The sequence below is a fragment of the Somniosus microcephalus genome, chromosome 12 (genome assembly GCF_052327205.1).
Source record: "Somniosus microcephalus isolate GS21.2 chromosome 12, FLI_Smic_1.0, whole genome shotgun sequence".
Classification (NCBI taxonomy): Eukaryota; Metazoa; Chordata; class Chondrichthyes; order Squaliformes; family Somniosidae; genus Somniosus; species Somniosus microcephalus.
The window spans coordinates 202,981,578-203,001,968 of record NC_140998.1 but is presented as its reverse complement, the minus strand read 5'-3'; the positions used below and the strand labels follow the sequence as shown (position 1 = coordinate 203,001,968).

Sequence of the window (20,391 nt, the reverse complement as noted above, 5' to 3'; positions counted from 1 at the left end):
GGGCATCGCTGGCAAGGCCAGCATTTATTGTCCATCCCTAACTGCCACCTTCTTGAACCGCTGCAGTCCGTGTGGTAAAGGTGCTCCCACAGTGCTGTTAGGGAGGGAGTTCCAGGATTTTGACCCAGCGACGATGAAGGAACGGCCGATATATTTCCAAGTCAGGATGGTGTGTGTGACTTGGAGGGGGAACTGGGAGGTGTTGGTGTTCCCATGCGCCTGCTGCCCTTGTCCTTCTAGGTGGTAGGGGGCGTGGGTTTGGGAGCCTTGGTGAGTTGCTGCAGTGCATCTTGTAGATGGTACACACTGCAACCACGGTGCGCCGGTGGTGGAGTGAGTGAATGTTTAAGGTGGTGGATGGGGTGCCAATCAAGCAGGCTGCTTTGCCCTGGATGGTGTCGAGCTTCTTGAGTGTTGTTGGAGCTGCACTCATCCAGGCAAATGGAGAGTATTCCATCACACACCTGACTTGTGCCTTGTAGATGGTGGAAAGGCTTTGGGGAGTCAGGAGATGAGACACTCGCCGCAGAATACCCAGCCTCTGACCTGCTCTTGTTGCCACAGTATTTATGTGGCTGGTCCAGTTAAATTTCTGGTCAATGGTGACTCCCAGAATGTTGATGGTGGGGGATTTGGTGATGGTAATGCCGTTGAATGTCAAGGGGCAGTGGTTAGATGCTCGCTTGTTGGCGATACATTGCCTGGCACTTTTGTAGCGCAAATGTTTCTTGCCACTCATCAGCCCAAGCCTGAATGTCGTCCAGATCTTGTTGCATGCAGGCATGAACTGCTTCATTATCTGAGGAGCTGTGAATGGCAGCGAACACTGTGCAGTCATTGGCGATCATCCCCATTTCTGACCTTATGTTGGAGGGAAGGCCATTGATGAAGCAGCTGAAGATGGTTGGGCCTAGGACACTGCCCTGATGTCCTGGGGCTGTGATGATTGACCTCTAACCCCCACAACCTTCTTCCTTTGTGCTAGGTATGACTCCAGCCAGTGGAGAGTTTCCCGCCGATACCCAATGACTTCAGTTTTACTCGGGCTCCTTGATGTCACACTCGGTCAAATGCTGCCTTGATGTCAAGAGCAGTCACTCTCGCCTCACCTTTGGAATTCAGCTCCCATGTCCATGTTTGGACCAAGACTGCATTGAGGTCTGGAGCCGAGTGGTCCTGGCGGAACCCAAACTGGCCATGGGAGGAGCATTCAAACCGCAGACTGTTGAACAGCCTGCGAAACCGTCCCCTGATTGACTCTATTCTCCACGGGAAGAGAGTGAGGATACAAAATCAACAACGCCCTGCTGCAGCCTGGATCAACCCTGAGGTGAAAAGGTTAAGGGCCACGGTGACCTTTACTGCCACAGGAAATGTTGTTCCTGTCCTGGTTTGGGCTCCAGGGCTGCAGATAACAAGGACCCATTACAGCATTCTTGGTGAAGTGCAGGCTCCTCCCACATTGCTTCTCAGTCAGGTTGAGCAATGGAAAGCGCCACTTGATGACCCACTGTGGGTAGAGCCTCCTGCGCAGTGCCTCCCTCTTCTCCCAGCTTCCCCTACTCGCTCCTATCCTCCTTGCTGCTCCTCCTCCTCCGCTGGACCTAACGCACCACACAACTCAGTGAAATAAATATTTCCATGGAAGACAGGCAGTCCAGCACCAGCATAAAGTCATTCCCAGAACTCAGGCGGCCGCGGAATGCACAAAATGTCCAAAGACAAGGTTGACCAGCAGCCTAGCAGGACAGACCAGCAATTCACCTGTATGGAGGGCATTATCCCTTTAAGCAGAACGCTCTCAGGTACCTTCCTGACTTCCAGTGCCATGATTTGCTGGGTGAGTTTCTCACCTGGCGAGTCAGGTGCTGGGACAGACCAATTTGGGACTTGGCCTCCACCGCCTTCTGAAGGCTCTGGGGGCCAAGTCACTGAATGGCCCAGAAATTCGGGTCACAGAGTCATAGAGTTATACAGCACGGATAGAGGCCCTTCGGCCCATCGTGTCCGCGCCGGCCATCAAGCCCTGTCTAATCTAATCCCATATTCCAGCATTTGGTCCGTAGCCTTGTATGCTGTGGCATTTCAAGTGCTCATCCAAATGCTTCTTAAATGTTGTGAGGGTTCCTGCCTCCACAACCCTTTCAGGCAGTGAGTTCCAGACTCCAACCACCCTCTGGGTGAAAAAGTTCTTTCTCAAATCCCCTCTAAACCTCCCGCCCTTTACCTTGAATCTATGCCCCCTAGTTATTGACCCCTCTACTAAGGGAAAAAGCTCCTCAGCATCCATCCTATCTATGCCCCTCATAATTTTGTACACCTCAATCATGTCCCCCCTCCGCCTCCTCTGCTCCAAGGAAAACAAACCCAATCTGCCCAGTCTCTCTTCATAGCTGAAGCGCTCCAGCCCTGGTAACATCCTGGTGAACCTCCTCTGCACCCTCTCCAACGCGATCACATCCTTCCTGGGTCGGAGGCTTCCCGCGGGTGCAAGCCCCCGACCTGCACTTACCTAGCGCGCCAGCCGTTGTGCTGTGGGCCCGCGTGGGATTCCGATCCTGGGCCTGCTCCAACTGCCGGCGCACAGTTCTTGCGTATCCCAGGGGCGCAGTTAATTCGAAGCATCCCCTGGGATCACGTGGGCCATGGAGAGCCAATGGTAGCAGGGAACGCTTCATTCATAAATTTGACAGGAAGACCTGTCAAATCTATAAATACAATTCAGCCCCAAAACGTAACTGAAACTTCAAATGAATTTTTTTAAAGAATCACATTTTTAAAATAACTATAACTTACATAAAAAAACAATTTTTAACTTTTTGAAAAAATTAATTACAGTTTCTAACAGGGCTAAAAATAAACTTAACTTTCTTTAAAGTATTTGAAAATAATAAACCTGTGGGAAAAATATTTTTATTTTACTTAATTCACCACTTACCTTGTTAAAAGCGGGCCTTGCGACTGCTTTATAAAAGTGTAGCTCCTGGAGACTTACCCTCCCGGAGAAACCTGCAAAAAAAAAAGGGAAGTTCCAGGCGCACGCGCTGCCTCTCCAGCGCACGCGTTCGACCTGTGAACCCCTTCCTTTAAGGGAACGGAAGTTCCGGTTTCCCACGCATGCGCAGTGCATGCACAAAACCGGCACTTGCGTTGGGCCTACGGGTGAGGACCCAGCGCGTACTCACCTGTGGGGACCTGAAGTTCTGGCCCATTAATATTAATATATTTAAGGAGGAGATCGACAGATTTCTAGACACAAAAGGCATCAAGGGGTATGGGGAGAGAGCGGGAATATGGTATTGAGATAGAGGATCAGCCATGATCATATTGAATGGCGGAACAGGCTCGAAGGGCCGAATGGCCGACTCCTGCTCCTATTTTTCTACGTTTCTAATTTCCCAAAAGGTTCCTAAAACCAGTGCAGGAATATCTTAATGTTATAATGAGGTTTTTGAATGATTTCGATGAGCGCTCTGCAATGCTCCCCTCATAGCGCTCACCGGTTTCTTGGCGCTGCACTGTCGGAGGTTCCGTTTTTCGGATGAGATGTTTAGCCGAGGTCCTGTCTGCCCTCTCAGGTGGACGGAAAAGATCCCATGGCACTATTTCGAAGATGAGCAGGGGGAGTTCTCCCCGGTGTCCTGGGGCCAATATTTATCCCTCAACCAACATCACTAAAGAGACATTATCTGGTCATTGTCACATTGCTGTTTGTGGGAGCTTGCTGTGCGCAAATTAGCTGCTGCTTTTCCCACATTACAACAAGTGACTACTTCATTGGCTGTAAAGCGCTTTGAGACGTCCGGTGGTCCTGAAAGGCGCTATAGGAATGCAAGTCTTTCTTTCTTTCTAAATGGAAAAATCGCACATCCGGGGGAATTTGAATGGGCGGCGCAACCCGTTATAGGGGCCACGCACCCCAACAAAAAGTTAGAGGGAACGCTGGCGCCCTGGAAGCCTATGGGCCACCTGATCCTATATGGCGGATGGGTCACTTTCAGCACCTGGCGGATGCGCACCTCCCGCCAGTATATGTCTTGGAAAAACTGGTGTCCTGCGATCCAATTTCTAGCCCATTGTACCTGTCCAGTGCGTGGAGAGAGGCAAGCTGGGAAATGTGAGTACAGTACAATGTTTTTTTTTAATTCGTTTATGGGATGTGAGTGTCGCTGGCAAGCCCAGCATTTATTGCCCATCCCTAGTTGCCCCTTGAGAAGGTGGTGGTGAGCTGCCTTCCTGAACCGCTGCAGTCCGTGTGGTGAAGGTGCTCCCACAGTGCTGTTAGGGAGGGAGTTCCAGGATTTTGACCCAGTGATGATGAAGGGTCGGCCGATATACTTTTAAGTCAGGATGGTGTGTGACTTGGAGGGGAACTTGGAGGTGGTGGTGTTCCCATGCGCCTGCTGCCTTTGTCCTTCTAGGTGGAAGAGGTCGCGGGTGTGGGAGGTGCTGCCGAAGAAGCCTTGGCGAGTTGCTGCAGTGCATCTTGTAGATGGTACACACTGCAACCACGGTGCGCCGGTGGTGGAGGGAGTGAATGTTTAAGGTGGTGGATGGGGTGCCAATCAAGCGGGCTGCTTTGTCCTAGATGGTGTCGAGCTTCTTGAGTGTTGTTGGAGCTGCACTCATCCAGGCAAGTGGAGAGTATTCCATCAACAAAGGTTCACCAGACTGTAATATAATGTGGAGAATGTGTAAGCCCTATTTACGAATAGGGCTCCTGGGATTGGGGGTAATATACCTACATGGTTTGAGGATTGGTTAATGGACAGAAAACAGAGGGTAGGAATAAACGGGTCATTTTCAGGATGGAAGGCTGTAACCAGTGGGGTACTGCAAGGATCAGTGCTTGGGCCTCCGTTATTAACAATCTACATCAATGATTTGGATGAAGGGACCAAATGTAATATATCCAAGTTTGCTGATGATACCAAGCTGGGTGGGAATGTAAATTGTGAGGAGGAAGCAAGGAGGCTTCAAGGGGATATAGACAGGCTAAGCGAGTGGCAAGAACATGGTAAACGGAATATAATGTGGAGAAATGTGAAATTATCCACTTTGGTAGGAAAAATAGAAAAGCAGAGTAATTTTTAAATGGTGAGAGATTGGGAAATGTTGGTGTTCAGAGGGACCTGGGTGTCCTTGTACACGAATCATTAAAAGTTAACATGAAGTTACAGCAATAAATTAGGAAAGCAAATGTTATGTTGGCCTTTATTACAAGAGGATTTGAGTATAAGAGTAAAGACGTCTTACTGAAATTATATAGGGCCCTGGTGAGACCACACCTGGAGTATTGTGTACAGCTTTGGTCTCCTTACCTAAGGAAGGTGATCTCTTTGAAACATACAAAATTCCTACAGTGCTTGACAGGGTAGATGCAGGGAGGATGTTTCCCCTGGCTGGGGAGTCTAGAACCAGGGGTCACAGTCTCAGAATAAGGGGTCGGCCATTTAGGACTGAGATGAGGAGAAATTTCTTCACTCAGGGTTGTGAATCTTTGGAATTCTCTACCCCAGAGGGCTGTGGAGGCCCAGTCGTTGAGTATATTCAAGACAGAGATCGATAGATTTTTGAATATTAAGTGATATGGGGATAGTGCAGGAAAGTGGAGATGAGGTAGCAGATCAGCCATGATCTTATTGAATGGCGGAGATTGCTCGAGGGGCCGAATGGCCGACTCCTGCTCCTATTTCTGTGGTTTTGGATTTGCACTCCAGAAATTCAAATCCAACCATGTCAAGTTGTGAAATTGAATTCAATAAATTTGGTAATTTGTGGGCTGGCACCAGTGAAGGACCACAAAATCTGCCAGATTGTTGCTAAAAACCAATTTGGTTCATTAATGTCTTTCACGGAAGGTAAGCTGCTCCCTATACCGAAGTCTGACTTCCACGTGACTTTAGTCTCACACTGCAAGAAAGAAAGTCTTGCACTTATATAGGGCCTTTCACGACCACAAGATGTCCCAAAGCGCTTTACAGCCAATGAAGCACTTTTTGAAGTGTAGTCACTGTTGTAAGGTAGGAAACATGACAGCCAAATTGCAGACAGCAAACTCCCACAAAGAGCAATGTGATAATGATCAGATAATCTGTTTTAATGATGTTGATTGAGGGGTAAATATTGGCTAGGACACCAGGGATAAATCTTCTGCACTTCTTCAAAATAGTGCCATAGGATCTTTTCCTTCCAACTGAGAGGCCAGACGGTTGCTTCGGTTTTAACGTCTCATCCGAAAGACGGCACCTCCAACAGTGCGGCGCTCCCTCAGTACTGCCCCTCTGACAGTGCGGCGCTCCCTCAGTACTGCCCCTCCGACAGTGCAGCGCTCCCACAGTATTGCCCCTCCGACAGTGCGGCACTCCCTCAGTACTGCCCCTCCGACAGTGCGGCGCTCCCTCAGTACTGCCCCTCCGACAGTGCGGCGCTCCCTCAGTACTGCCCCTCCGACAGTGAAGCGCTCCCTCAGTACTGCCCCTCCGACAGTGCGGCACTCCCTCAGTACTGCCCCTCCGACAGTGCGGCACTCCCTCAGTACTGCCCCTCCGACAGTGCGGCGCTCCCTCAGTACTGCCCCTCCGACAGTGCGGCGCTCCCTCAGTACTGCCCCTCCGACAGTGCGGCACTCCCTCAGTACTGCCCCTCCGACAGTGCGGCGCTCCCTCAGTACTGCCCCTCCGACAGTGCGGCGCTCCCTCAGTACTGCCCCTCCGACAGTGAAGCGCTCCCTCAGTACTGCCCTTCCGACAGTGCGACGCTCCCTCAGTACTGCCCATCCGACAGTGCGGCGCTCCCTCAGTACTGCCCCTCCGACAGTGAAGCACTGCCTCAGTACTACCCCTCCGACAGTGCGGTGCTCCCTCAGTACTGCCCCTCCGACAGTGAAGCACTCCCTCAGTACTACCCCTCTGATAGTGAAGCACTCCGACAGTGCGGCGCTCTCTCAGTACTGCCCCTCCGACAGTGAAGCACTCCCTCAGTACTACCCCTCCGACAGTGCGGCGCTCCCTCAGTACTGCCCCTCCGACAGTGCGGCGCTCCCTCAGTACTGCCCCTCCGACAGTGCGGCGCTCCCTCAGTACTGCCCCTCCGACAGTGCGGCGCTCCCTCAGTACTGCCCCTCCGACTGTGCGGCGCTCCCTCAGTACTGCCCCTCCGACAGTGAAGCACTCCCTCAGTACTGCACCTCCGACAGTGCGGCGCTCCCTCAGTACTGCCCCTCCGACAGTGCGGCGCTCCCTCAGTACTGCCCCTCCGACAGTGCAGCGCTCCCTCTGTACTGCCCCTCCGACAGTGCAGCGCTCCCACAGTATTGCCCCTCTGACAGTGCGATGCTCCCTCAGTACTGCCCCTCCGACAGTGCGGCGCTCCCTCAGTACTGCCCCTCCGACAGTGCGGCGCTCCCTCAGTACTGCCCCTCCGACAGTGCGGCGCTCCCTCAGTACTGACCTCCGACAGTGCGGCGCTCCCTCAGTACTGCCCCTCCGATAGTGCGGCACTCCCTCAGTACTGCCCCTCCGACAGTGCGGCACTCCCTCAGTACTGCCCCTCCGACAATGCGGCACTCCTTCAGTACTGCCCCTCCGACAGTGCGGCGTTCCCTCAGAACTGCCCCTCCGACAGTGAAGCGCTCCCTCAGTACTACCCCTCCGACAGTGCGGCGCTCCCTCAGTACTGCCCATCCGACAGTGCGGCGCTCCCTCAGTACTGCCCCTCCGACAGTGAAGCACTCCCTCAGTACTACCCCTCCGACAGTGCGGCGCTCCCTCAGTACTGCCCCTCCGACAGTGCGGCGCTCCCTCAGTACTGCCCCTCCGACAGTGCGGCGCTCCCTCAGTACTGCCCCTCCGACTGTGCGGCGCTCCCTCAGTACTGCCCCTCCGACAGTGAAGCACTCCCTCAGTACTGCACCTCCGACAGTGCGGCGCTCCCTCAGTACTGCCCCTCCGACAGTGCGGCGCTCCCTCAGTACTGCCCCGCCGACAGTGCGGCGCTCACTCAGCACTGCACTGGAGTGTCAGCTTAGAATTTTGTGCTTAAGTCCCCAGAGTGGGACTTGAACCCACAACCTTCCTGACTCAAGAGGCGAGGGTGCCACCAACTGAGCCACAGCATAGTTGGATATCAGCCATGGCTCAGTCGGAGCACCCTTGCCTCTGAGTCAGAAAGTTGTGTTTCCAGTCCCCTCCAATGACTTGAGCACATAAATCTAGTTGTGGCACTCCAGCGCAGTGCTGAGTCCCTGGAAAGCCGGCCCTAAGCCTGCTTGTACCAGGCGCAAGGGTTGCATGGGCATTTGCTGGGCAGCAGTTGGGCAAATAGCCCATCTCTGCGCCAGCGAAAGTGATTTCTCAGTCGGTGCGGCAGATCTGTCAAGGCGAACCTTGGCAGCTCGCCAGTTCCGGGTTCTCCCTCATGCGCAGCACAAGCGGAAACTCTCAACTTGTGGCCCCTTTTACAAGGCTCGTGACCGCATTTGCCATCATTGGCCCCACAAGATCCGGGCCCATCATTTTGTCTCCTCCCCAAAAATAATGATAATTCACAGACATTAAACATACAAAAAAATAACACACCAACTTGCCTTTATAGAGTGCAAGATCTCAGAAATAGCAATGAGATGAATAATTAATTGTTTTTGATGAGAAATAAATATTGGACAGGTCATCAGGAGAAATCTCTCTTTTCTTTTGTTCCCCCCCTCATTTGATCTTTTCCATCCACCTGAACAAGCAGATGGGGCCTCCGCTTAACTTTTCCTTCGGAAGCCCTCGCCTCCAACAATGCAGCTCTCTCTCAGTATTGGAGTGTTAACCTGGATTATGTGTTCGAGTCCTGGAGTGGGACATCGCCTCCGTGCCTTCCGACTCAGGTGAGAGTACTTGCCAATTGAGCCACAATGACACTTAGGGCTGGATTTAGCCAATGGGGAGCTTTTGGAGGCGGGACTCCCGCTTGTCGGGTTTTAGTCCCACCTCCATCGACTTCTGGCCAACCCACGCTATTTACCCTTGATTGACCTTGTTAAGCCCGCCCAGCGGGCTCAGCAGGCCAATTAAGGGGAAGCCGGTTACAGAGCACGTCAGCGTGTGACGTTTCATCTGTCAAATATTTTATGACAGATCAATTGTCATCGTTTGACAGCTCTGTGAAGCTGTCAAACACTGACATTCTCTGTAGTTTGATGAGTTCTTGTATCCAAGACACATCAAACCTCTTTCTTTAGCAGAAATTAGATGGTTGTTGCATCGGAGAATGCAGTGGCCATCTGTCATCTCTGCCGCGGAGATGCGAGACTCTCCGCATCCCTAACGATTGAAGCCTGCAGGAAGAAACAAAGGTAAGTAAACTTTTTCTAACACTTTCCACTTACCTCACATACTGAGCTCTCCACACTTGCACCCACCACTTACCTCCACAGCGCACTTTTGGACCCCTCCGACCCCCGCAGACCCACCACTCGCCTCAGTGATCCTGGCGAGGTTCGCAACCTTCGGGAAGCCTACACTTGTGTGGGCAAAATGGGGATAATCCTCTTATCTGCCCGTTAACTACCTGTACTCCCCTTCCAGCCTCCAGGAGACGGGGCCCGGCATGGGTTGGCTACCCGCCTCCTGGGAAGATGGCACGGAGGCGGGTTGGGGGCGGGTTGGGTACCCGCCTGCAAATTCTGCCATTTTCCTGGCAGACCCGCCTTGATACCCACCTCCCTAGGGCTGGCAAAATCACCCCCTTAGTGTAAGAGTTACCAGCCTTTCATTGGCCAATGTATGGGAGCCATCTATTTGTGATTGGGTAACTATGGAATAATATTATCAGCTTATTTTATACCTTTTTCTGTATTTTGCACATTATCAAAATTCAGTTTTGTTCAGTAACCCCAGCAGGGGACTATTGCACTTACCAGTTTGAAGCTGGGATGTGGACTTTGATGCAAGACTGGTTAATCATTTGTCAGTTGTTGTTGAGGTATACCATGATGACCAGGCTCCTTGACAAAGTACGGACAGTACGACATTGTCCAATTTCGGACAGGTGGATGAACCACTCCTCACTAACACTTGGTCTCTCGTTAATGAGTCATTTGAGGTAAATCAAGCACGCCCACGAATAATTCCAGTAAGTGGGCTAGCTTCATCTCTTCCTTGGAGCTGAAAGAGGAACTACAGCAGCAGAAGAGGACCCACGCACAGTGAAAAATGTAGTGGAACAAGGATTCTGCTTTGGTATGCATCAATACTTGTATTAAACATGGTTAAATCAAATCAATGATTAACTTTTTGGAAAACAAAGTGGAAAAAAAGTGAAATCTCCCATTGAGCCAGCTCCAAATGACATAATCTTTTATTGCCTGTTCCTCTTCCATATCAAAGTGAACTTTTTATGTCCTCTTTTTGAAATGTTGAGAATGGACACATTGTGCATAAGGTAATCACCTCCAATTATTTCCTGCCCGCTTGCTTCTTTCTGGATCCATCCAGATGATTCGCCTCACTCAGGGGTCACAATGGATGCTCTCAGATGAACTCAAAATATTTATGACTTCATTCCTCATCCATGGTGTCAGCTGTGGCTCAGTGGGTAGCACACTCGCTTCTGAGTCAGAAGGTTGTGGGTTCAAGTCCCACTCCAGGGACTTGAGCACATCAAGCTAGGCTGACACTCCAGTGCAGTGCTGAGGAAGCGCTGCTCTGTCGGAGGTGCCATTTTTCGACATTAAACCGAGGCCCCGTCTGCTCTCAGGTGGATGTAAAAGATCCCATGGCCAATATTTCGAAAAAGAATACTGGCAGTTATCTCTGTGTCCTGGCCACTCTTCTTCTTCTTAGGCAGTCCATCGGAACCGAGGATGACTTGCTTCTACATTAAAAATGAGTTCTCAGGTGACTGATGAGTCCAATGCGGGACCTACAGTCTCTGTCACAGGCGGGGCAGACGGTGGTTGAAGGGGTGGGTGGGTGGGGTGCTTGGGTTGACATGCGCTGCCTGTGCTTGGCTTCCGCTTGCTCCCGGCGAAGAGACTCGAGGTGTTCGGCGCCTTCCCGGATGCTTCTCCACTTTGTGCGGTCTTGGGCCAGGGATTCCCAGGTGTCAGTGGGGATGTTACACTTATTCAAGGAGGCTTTGAGGGTGTCCTTGAAGCGTTTCCTTGGCCCACCTGGGGCTCTCTTGCCGTACCGGAGCTCCGAGTAGAGCGCTTGTTTTGGGAGTCTCGTATTGGGCATGTGGACGATGTGACCCGTCCATCGGAGCTGATCGAGCGTGGTCAAAGCTTCGATGCTGGGGATGTTGGCCTGAGCAAGAACACTGACGTTGGTGCGCCTATCCTGCCAATGGATTTGCAGGATCTTGCGGAGGCAGCGTTGGTGGTACCTCTCCAGTGCTTTGAGGTGCCTGCTGTACATGGTCCATGTCTCTGAGGCGTACAGCAGGGCGGGTATCACTGCTTATCCCTCAACCAACATAACAAAAACAGATTAGCTGGTCATTGTCACATTTCTGCTTGTGGGACCTTGCTGTGCACAAATTGGCTGCCGCATTTCCCACATTACAACTTCAAAAGTACTTCATTGGCTGTAGAGTGCTTTCAGACGCCCGGTGGTCATGAAAGGCGCTATATAAATGCAAGTCTTTGTTTACTTCCCCCGATAGGAGTGGGCCTTTGGCGTAGCGGTAGCATCCCTGCCGCTGGGCCAGAAGGCATAGGGTTTCGAACCCCGCTCCAGACAGTCCCAGCAAGTGGAGTCGGAGCTCCAGCTCTAAATTCTGGGTTGACATCCAGCGGGATACTTGCGTCCGTGGGTGTGGGTGGCCCCTCCCTCGTATGGGTTGTGGGAGCCCGTAAAACCCTCCCGCCATAGGACTAACCACCCTAATGGCTGGTACGAAGATGGTTACGGTCACGGAAGAAGCGTTAATCGCGGCCAGAAATCCTTCCACCACTTCATACAGTTCCCCAAAGGGAACAGTATGAAGACACGTACGACGACGACTTCCCCCAATGATCAGGTTTATATCACCAAACTCTCTTCCCCTCGCATGGAATACTCAAATGTGTAGGGATACAGATGTTTCAGTGATTCGTGAACCTGGATAGTGGCTAGCTAAAGAAAGTCTGACTACTCTATGTTAATTAAAATTACCATTCAGGATTTACATTGTGTTATGAATCTTATGATCCATGAAGAAAGACTCATGAAATAACACTGGACGGCCAGCTGGTGGCGCCGGCCAAGGAGTATAAATACTCGGGCGTGGGCCCAGCCTCCCCAGGACATTTTGTAAACAGGAACTAGTGAAAGATAACTAGACCTCCATGTTTTGAAACAAGTTGATTAAAGCCTTGCTTTATACTTGAACCCAGTGCGTAGTGAGTTTTATTATGTCACATTGCACACAGCATTAAAACAGTTTACATAAGCATAAATTCAGCATCAAGCAATACATGTAACCTTTAAACCCAAAGATCTCCGCATCAAGGCAGTAGAGTCTTCAGCTCCCTCGTAGTTTCTTCTTGTTCTTTGACGTCCTTCCTCTAGGCGCAGCTTCTTAAGGCTCCTCTGACTGCAACGCTAAACCTGCCACAATATGTTATGCTTTAGGAAGGATGTGAAGGCCCTTGAGAGGGTGCGGAGGAGATTTACCAGAATGGTTCCGGGGATGGGGGATCTTAGCTACAAGGACAGGTTGGAGAAGCTGGATTTGTTTTCATTAGTGCAAAGGAGGTTGAGGGGTGATCTGATAGAGGTGTACAAAATTATGACGGGTCTGGATAGGCTAGACAGGGGAAAGGCTGTTCCCACTAGTTGATGGTCCAAGGAGTAGGGGACACAGATTTAAGGTTTTGGGAAGAGATACGGGGGGATGTGAGGAAAAGCTTTTTTACGCAGCGAGTGGTGAGGACCTGGAACTCGCTGCCGATGGAAGTGGTGGAAGCGGAGACACTCGATGTTTTCAAGGGGAGACTGGATAGGCACTTGACCACTTTACTTAACCACCTTATCTACCTGGCCTGCTACCTTCAGGGATCTGTGGACATGCACTCCAAGGTCCCTTTGTTCCTCTACACAACTCGGTGTCCTACCATTTAATGTGTATTCCCTTTCCTTGTTAGCCCTCCCCAAAGGCATTACCTCATACTTCTCCGGATTGAATTCCATCTGCCACTGTACTGCCCACCTGACCAATTTATTGATATCTTCCTGCAGCCTGAAAGGATGGTAGAGGCAGAAACCCTCATCGCATTTAAAAAGTACTTGGATAAGCACTTGGCAGTGCCGTAACCTACAAGGCTATGGACCAAAAGCTGGTAAGTGGGATTCAGCTGGATCGCTCTATTCCCGCCGCCACAGACCCGATGGGCTGCATGACCTCTTTCTGTGCCTGTGGCGTAAATTGCTATGATGTCAACAATATTCAAAATTTCAGCAAAATAAGCTACAGATAGTTATGAAAAGCTTCCAACAATGTTCATTGCCTGCAGCATCCCTAACTGAAATATAAACAGAAAATGCTGGAAATGCTCAGCAGGTCAGGCAGCATCTGTGGAGAGAGAAAGAGAGTTAATGTTTCAGGTCGATGACCCTTCGCCAGAACTGGAAAAAGCTGGAGATGGAACAGGTTTTTAAGCAAGTGTAGGGGCCGGGAGAGGGGGGGGAGGGGAGGAAAGAACAAAACAGAAGGTCTGTGATAGGGTGGAAGTCAGGAGAGATTAACAGACAAAAGGGATGATGGTGCAAGGCAAAAGGAGATGGTAATGGGACAAGTTAAGAAATAAAAGATGGCTCCAGATGAATTGTAAATGGCACTGGCAGAATGAAAGACAGCTGTCATGTGAGAGAGAGAAACAAAATGGAAAAAAAGATAGGGGCAGAGGTTATGGTCTGAAATTGTTGAACTCGATGTTGAGTCCAGAAAGCTGTAAAGTGCCTAATCGAAAAATGAGGTGTTGTTCCTCAAACCTCCCTAACTGAGCTGGGCAGCTCCCAGTCTTGCCTTGTACCTTCTTTTGACAGTCTCTAATGATGACTTTGCTGCTTTTGTCAATAGTTGTATCGGGGTCTCACCGCATTAATGTTGTGACTCTCATTTAGTAAATCGAAATCTTTGGCTCTCTTCAGCGAGGTAAGTGACCCGGACTCACGGCCAAGTTTGCTTTGGTTAATGTCTAACCTGGCTCATTGTACAGGAGTTGCAGTCCGCTCGCTGTCTATAACGGGAGCGGACACTGCTCTGTCAGGATGGAGAGACCCCGGCTCGCTGCCGTTGCTGTTTGTTTCTTTCTATCTGCTGGTGAGGGTGACTTTCTGCTTCAATGCCACACCGCTTCTGGGAATGCCTACCTTGAAGAAGTTCTGCTCTTCTCTTCGACGGGATCTCCATTTGGCTCTTCAACCTTGTTAATACCTCTTAATATCTCTTCTCTTTTGTTCTCTCCCAGCCTGGCCTTTTAATCTATTTCATTTCCTGTGCTTCTTTAGTCTTGACAAAGGTTTTTCACCCAAAACATTGACTCTATTTTCTCTCCACGGATGCTGCCTGGCCTGCTGAGTTTTTCCAGCATTTTCTATTGTATTTTCTCATCTCGGTGTTGGGGATTAACCAGGAAGTGAAGGAAAGTTAAATACAAGTCAAATTAGCAATAGTGACACTGGTTGTGAAGTCTGCGCCATCCAGTCTCCCTTTAATGTTTGCTTAAATACTGTAAATTGGTTGGATGTTAACACAGGTTTCTTAATTTCTTTCCCCCTCTGTAGTTGAATCTCAGCCTTTCACCATCTCGGTGGAGCAGAGTCTCATTGATGCAACAGTCGGACATCCTGTGATCTTCTCAGTGAGGCCGTCGGTGGAGGTGAGGAGTGGGAGCTGGAAGCACAACGAGAAGGATGTCGTATTGTGGATCGGGACAACTCCAGATATAAATAATAATTACACTGGACGGGTGGAGTTAATATTCCCTAACGCATCTCTCCTGCTCAAGTCAGTGAGTTTTCCAGACAGTGGAGATTACTCTGTTACCATGAACTCATTCACTGACACAGCAATAGCGAGGATCAATCTTCGAGTGTATGGTAAGCAGCAGCAATGTTTTATGGTCAGATCTTTATGAAGTAACGAACCATAAGCTTCACCATCACTCGCTGCGTGGAGCGGTTGAATACTCGGTGGCTCGGGACAGTCATATTATAAATCTAGGAGGTCGATTTGGGCGGGCCCAACCAGTCCATGCCGGTGTTTATGCTTCACTCGAGCCTCCAACAGTCTTTCCTCATCTATCTCTATCAGGATAACCCTCTATTCCCTTCTCCCTCATATGCTTGTCTAGCCTCCCCTTAAATACATCTATACTATTCACTTCAACCGCTCCTCCGAGTTCCACATTCTCACCACTCTCTGGGTAAAGAAACATATAAGATACTGAGGGGGCTCGACAAGGTTGATGCAGAGAGCATATTCCCCCTCGTGGGGACAGTCTCAGAATAAAGGGTCGCCCTTTTAGAACTGAGATGAGGAGAAATTTCTTCTCTCAGAGGGTCGTAAATCTGTGGAATTCTCTGCCCCAGAGAGCCGTGGAGGCTGGGTCATTAAATACATTTAAGGTGGAGATAGACAGATTTTTACAAGATAAGGGAGTGAAGGGTTATAGGGAGCGGGCAGGGAAGTGAGCCCAAGATCAGCCATGATCTTATTGAATGGCGGAGCAGGCTCGAGGGACCAAGTGGCCTATTCCTGCTCCTATTTCTTATGTTCTAAGAGGTTTCTGCTGAATTCCTTATAAGATTTCTTGCTGGCTATTTTATATTGATGGCCTCTAGTTATGCTCTTCCCCACAAGTGGAAACATTCTCTCTGTATCCACTCTATCAAAATGTTTCATAATTTTAAAGACCTCTATTGGGTCACCCCTCAGCCTTCTTTTTTCAAGAGAAAAGAGACCCAGCCTGTTCATCCTTTCCTGATATGTATACCCTCGCATTTCTGGTATCGTCCTTGTAAATCTTCTCTGCCCCCTCTCCAGTGCCTCTATATCCTTCTTATAATATGGTGACCAGAACTGTACGCAGTACTCCAAGTGAGGTCTAACCAAGGTTCGATACAGGTTTAGCATAACTTCCCTACTTTCCAATTCTATCCCTCTAGAAATAAACCCAAGTGCTTGGTGTGCTTTTTTTATGGCCTTGCTAACCTGTGTTGCAACTTTTAGTGATTTGTGTATTTGTACTCTGAGATCCCTTTGTTCCTCTACCCCACCTAGACTCGCACCCTCCAAGTGATGTGACCTCCCTATTCTTCCTACCACAATGTAAAACCTCACATTTATCTGTGTTGAACTTCATTTGCCAATTATATGCCCATTCTACAAGTTTATTAATGTCCTCCTGTAATTTGTTGCAGTCCTGCTCAGTATTGACTATCCCGCCCAATTTGGTGTCATCCGCAAATTTAGAAATTGTGTTTTTGATTCCTAAGTCTAAATCGTTAATATAAATTGTGAAACAAGGCAGCAAATCTCCTCCTCTAGAACTAGGGGACTCTTTAGCAAAAGCCAGTGAGAACTCTTAAAAATATTGAAATGACCGAAAGGCTGGAAGATCAGATGGAGTCAGGGGCTCATCTCTCGGGTGGGCAGAGTTCCTGTTATTCTGGGGTACACCTCAATTTTGCAGAAGAGTATGATCTGGGCTGATAATTTCAAATGGGCAGAATGATGCCAGATATAATTTAATACAGATAGAAGATAGGAGCAGGAGTAGGCCATTCGGCCCCTCGAGCCTGCTCCGCCATTCAATGCGATCATGGCTGATCATCCAAATTCAGTACCCGGTCCCTGCCTTCCCCCATATCCCTTGATCCCTTTAGCCTTAAGAAATATATCCAACTCCTTCTTGAATATATTTAATGAATTAGCCTCAACAGCCTTCTGTGGTGGAGAATTCCACAGGTTCACCACTCTCTGGGTGAAGAAATTCCTCCTCATTTCTGTCCTAAATGGCTTACCCCTTATCCTTAGACTGTGACCCCTGGTTCTGGACTCCCCGGCCATTGGGAGCATCCTTCCTGCATCTAGTCTGTCCAGTCCTGTCAGAATTTTATAAGTTTCAATGAGATCTCCTCTCATTCTTCTAAACTCCAGCGAGTATAAGCCCAATCGACCCAATCTCTCCTCATACGTCATTCCTGCCATCCCAGGTATCAGCCTGGTGAATCTTTGCTGAACTCCTTCCATGGCAAGAACATCCTTCCTCAGATAAGGCGACCAAAACTGCACACAATACTCAAGATGTGGTTTCACCAAGGCCCTGTGCAACTGCAGCAAGACATCCTTGTTCCTGTACTCAAACCCTCTCGCTACGAAGGCCAACATACCATTTGCCTTCTTAACCGCCTGCTGCACCTGCATGCTTACCTTCAGCGACTGGTGCACAAGGACACCCAGGTCTCGTTGCACTTCCCCTTCTCCCAATCTATTGTCATTCGGATAATAATCTGCCTTCCTGTTTTTGACACCAAAATGTATAACCTCGCCTTGCCCATTGAAAGAGAATGCTCAATAGTCTTCTGCTAGCTTCTGGGTGAGCTGGTAAAGATGTAAGGAGAAGGTGAAATAGAATGCATTCCCCATATGTATGTCTCTGAGTAAAAGGGAAGTTTAAAAGCACATTAAGCAGTAATACTCCAATATAATAGCAGAATACTGCGGATGCTGTAAATCTGAAATAACAACAGAAAATGCTGGAAACACTCAGCAGGTCAGGCAGCATCCGTGGAGGGAGAAAAACAGAGTAAACCTTTCAGGTCTGTGACCCTTCATCACAACTGGAAAAAGTTAGAGATGTAACAGATTTTTAAGCAAGTGCAGGGGCAGGGAAAGGGAGGAGGGTAGGAAAGAACAAAAGGGAAGGTCTGTGATAGGATGGAAGGAAGGAGAGAGTAAAAGACAAAAGGGATGATGGTGCGAGGCAGAAGGAGATGGTAAAGGGACAAGCTGTTCCAGTACAGCTACAACACTGGCATCTACCCGGCAATGCTGAAAATTGCCCAAGTATGTCCTGTCTACAAAAAGCAGGACAAATCCGACCCGGCCAATTACCGTCTCATCAGTCTGCTCTCAATCATCAGCAAAGTGATGGAAGGTGTCGTCGACAGTGCTATCAAGTGGCACTTACTCAGCAATAACCTGCTAACTGACGCCCAGTTTGGGTTCCGCCAGGGCCACTCAGCTCCTGACCTCATTACAGCCTTGGTCCAAACATGGACAAAAGAGCTGAACTCAAGAGCTGAGGTGAGAGTGACTGCCCTTGACATCAAGGCAGCATTTGATCGAGTGTGGCATCAAGGAGCCCTAGCAAAACTGAAGTCAATGGGAATCAAGGGGAAAACTCTCCATTGGTTGGAATCATACCTAGCACAAAGGAAGTTGGCTGTGGTTGTTGGAGGTCATTCATCTCAATCACATGACATCACTGCAGGAGTTCCTCAGGGCAGTGTCCTAGGCCCAACCATCTTCAGTTGTTTCATCAATGACCTTCCCTCCATCATAAGGTCAGAAGTGGGGATGTTCGCTGATGATTGCACACTGTTCAGCACCATTCGAGATTCGTCAGATACTGACGCAGTCCGTGTCCATATGCAGCAAGACCTGGACAACATTCAGACTTGGGCTGACAAGTGGCAAGTAACATTCGCACCACACAAGTGCCAGGCAATGACCATCTCCAACAAGCGAGACTCGAACCATCTCCCCTTGACATTCAATGGCATTAGCATCGCTGAATCCCCCACTATCAACATCCTGGGGGTTACCATTGATCAGAAACTGAACTGGACCAGCCATATAAGTACTGTGGCTACAAGAGCAGGCCGGAGGCTGGGAATTCTGCAGTGAGTGTCTCACTTCCTGACTCCCCAAAGCCTTTCCACCATCTACAAGGCACAAGTCAGAAGTGTGATGGAATACTCTCCACTTGCCTGGATGAGTGCAGCTCCAACAACACTCAAGAAGCTCGACACCATTCAGGAAAAAGGAACCCCCTTGATTGGCACTCCATCCACCACCTTCAACATTCACTCCCTCCACCACCGGCAGACTGTGGCTGCAGTGTGTACCATCTACAAGATGCACTGCAGCAACTCGCCAAAGCTCCTTCAACAGCACCTTCCAAACCCGCGACCTCTACCACTTAGAAGGACAAGGGCAGCAGACGCATGGGAACATCACCAACTCCAAGTTCCCCTCCAAGCCACACACCATCCTGACTTGGACCTGTATCGCCGTTCCTTCGCTGTCGCTGGGCCAAAATCCTGGAACTCCCTTCCTAACAGCATTGTGCGTGTACCTACACCATATGGACTGCAGCGGTTCAAGAAGGCGGCTCACCACCATCTTCTCAAGGGCAATTAGGGATGGGCACTAAATGCAGGCCTAGCCAGCCAGCGACGCCCACATCCCATCAATGAATAAAAAAAAAGAAGCAAGTGATGACTCTAGATGAGGTGTAAATGGCAATGGCAGGATCATCAACAGCTGCCATGTGAGAGAATTTTTTAAAAATTTAATAAATAAATAAAAAATATAGGGGCCGAGTTTATGGTCTAAAAGTGTTGAACTCGATGTTGACTCCAGAAGGCTGTAAAATGCCTAATTGAAAGATGAGGTGCTGTTCCTCCAGCTTACGTTGCACTTCATTGGAACAGTGCAAGAGGCCGAGGACGGTGAGATCAGAGTGGGAGTGGAGCGGAGAATTAAAGTGACAGGCGACCGGAAGCTCGGGGTCATGCTTATGGAGTGAACGGAGGTGTTCCGTAAAGCAGTCACCCAATCTCCCCAATGTAGAGGAGACCACATTGTGAGCAGTGAATACAGTATACTAAATTGCAAGAAGTACAAGTAGACCGCTGTTTCACCTGGAAGGAGTGTTTGGGGCCCTGGATAGTGGGAAGGCAGGAGGTAAAAGGGCAGGTGTTGCTTCTCCTGCGCTTGCACGGGAAGGTGCCGGGAGAAGAAGAATGGGTGTTAGGGGTGATGGAGGAGTGGATCAGGGTGTCGCGGAGGGAGCGGTCCCTTCGGAATGCTTAAAGGGGAGGGGAAGATGTATTTGGTGGTGGGATCACACTGGAGGTGGCGGAAGTGGCAGAGGATGATCCGTTGAATGTGGAGGCTGGTGGGGTGAAAGGTGAGGACAAGGGGAACCCTATCGTGGTTCTGGGAGGGAGGGGATGGTATGAGGGCAGAAGTGTAGAAGATAGAACGGACACGGTCAACGGCCATGTTAACCACAGTAGAGGGGAATCCTCGGTTGAGGAAAAAGGAAGACATATCGGAAGCACTAGTATGGAAGGTAACATTGTCAGAGCAGGTGCGGCGGAGATGGAGAAATTGGGAGAATGG

At 49.7% G+C, this 20,391-nt stretch overlaps 1 protein-coding gene across 1 annotated transcript in view; it reads left to right on the top strand.

Annotated features, from left to right (window-relative positions):
• The first annotated feature begins 1,702 nt into the window (after positions 1-1,702).
• LOC147109911 (uncharacterized) overlaps positions 1,703-20,391 on the top strand; it is a 78,033-nt gene continuing 59,344 nt past the window's right edge. The window contains exons 1-3 of the mRNA XM_086002422.1: positions 1,703-1,840; positions 13,228-13,312; positions 14,760-15,074. Coding sequence (XP_085858548.1) covers positions 1,703-1,840; positions 13,228-13,312; positions 14,760-15,074 — 538 coding nt within the window. The remainder of the gene's footprint in view (positions 1,841-13,227; positions 13,313-14,759; positions 15,075-20,391) is intronic.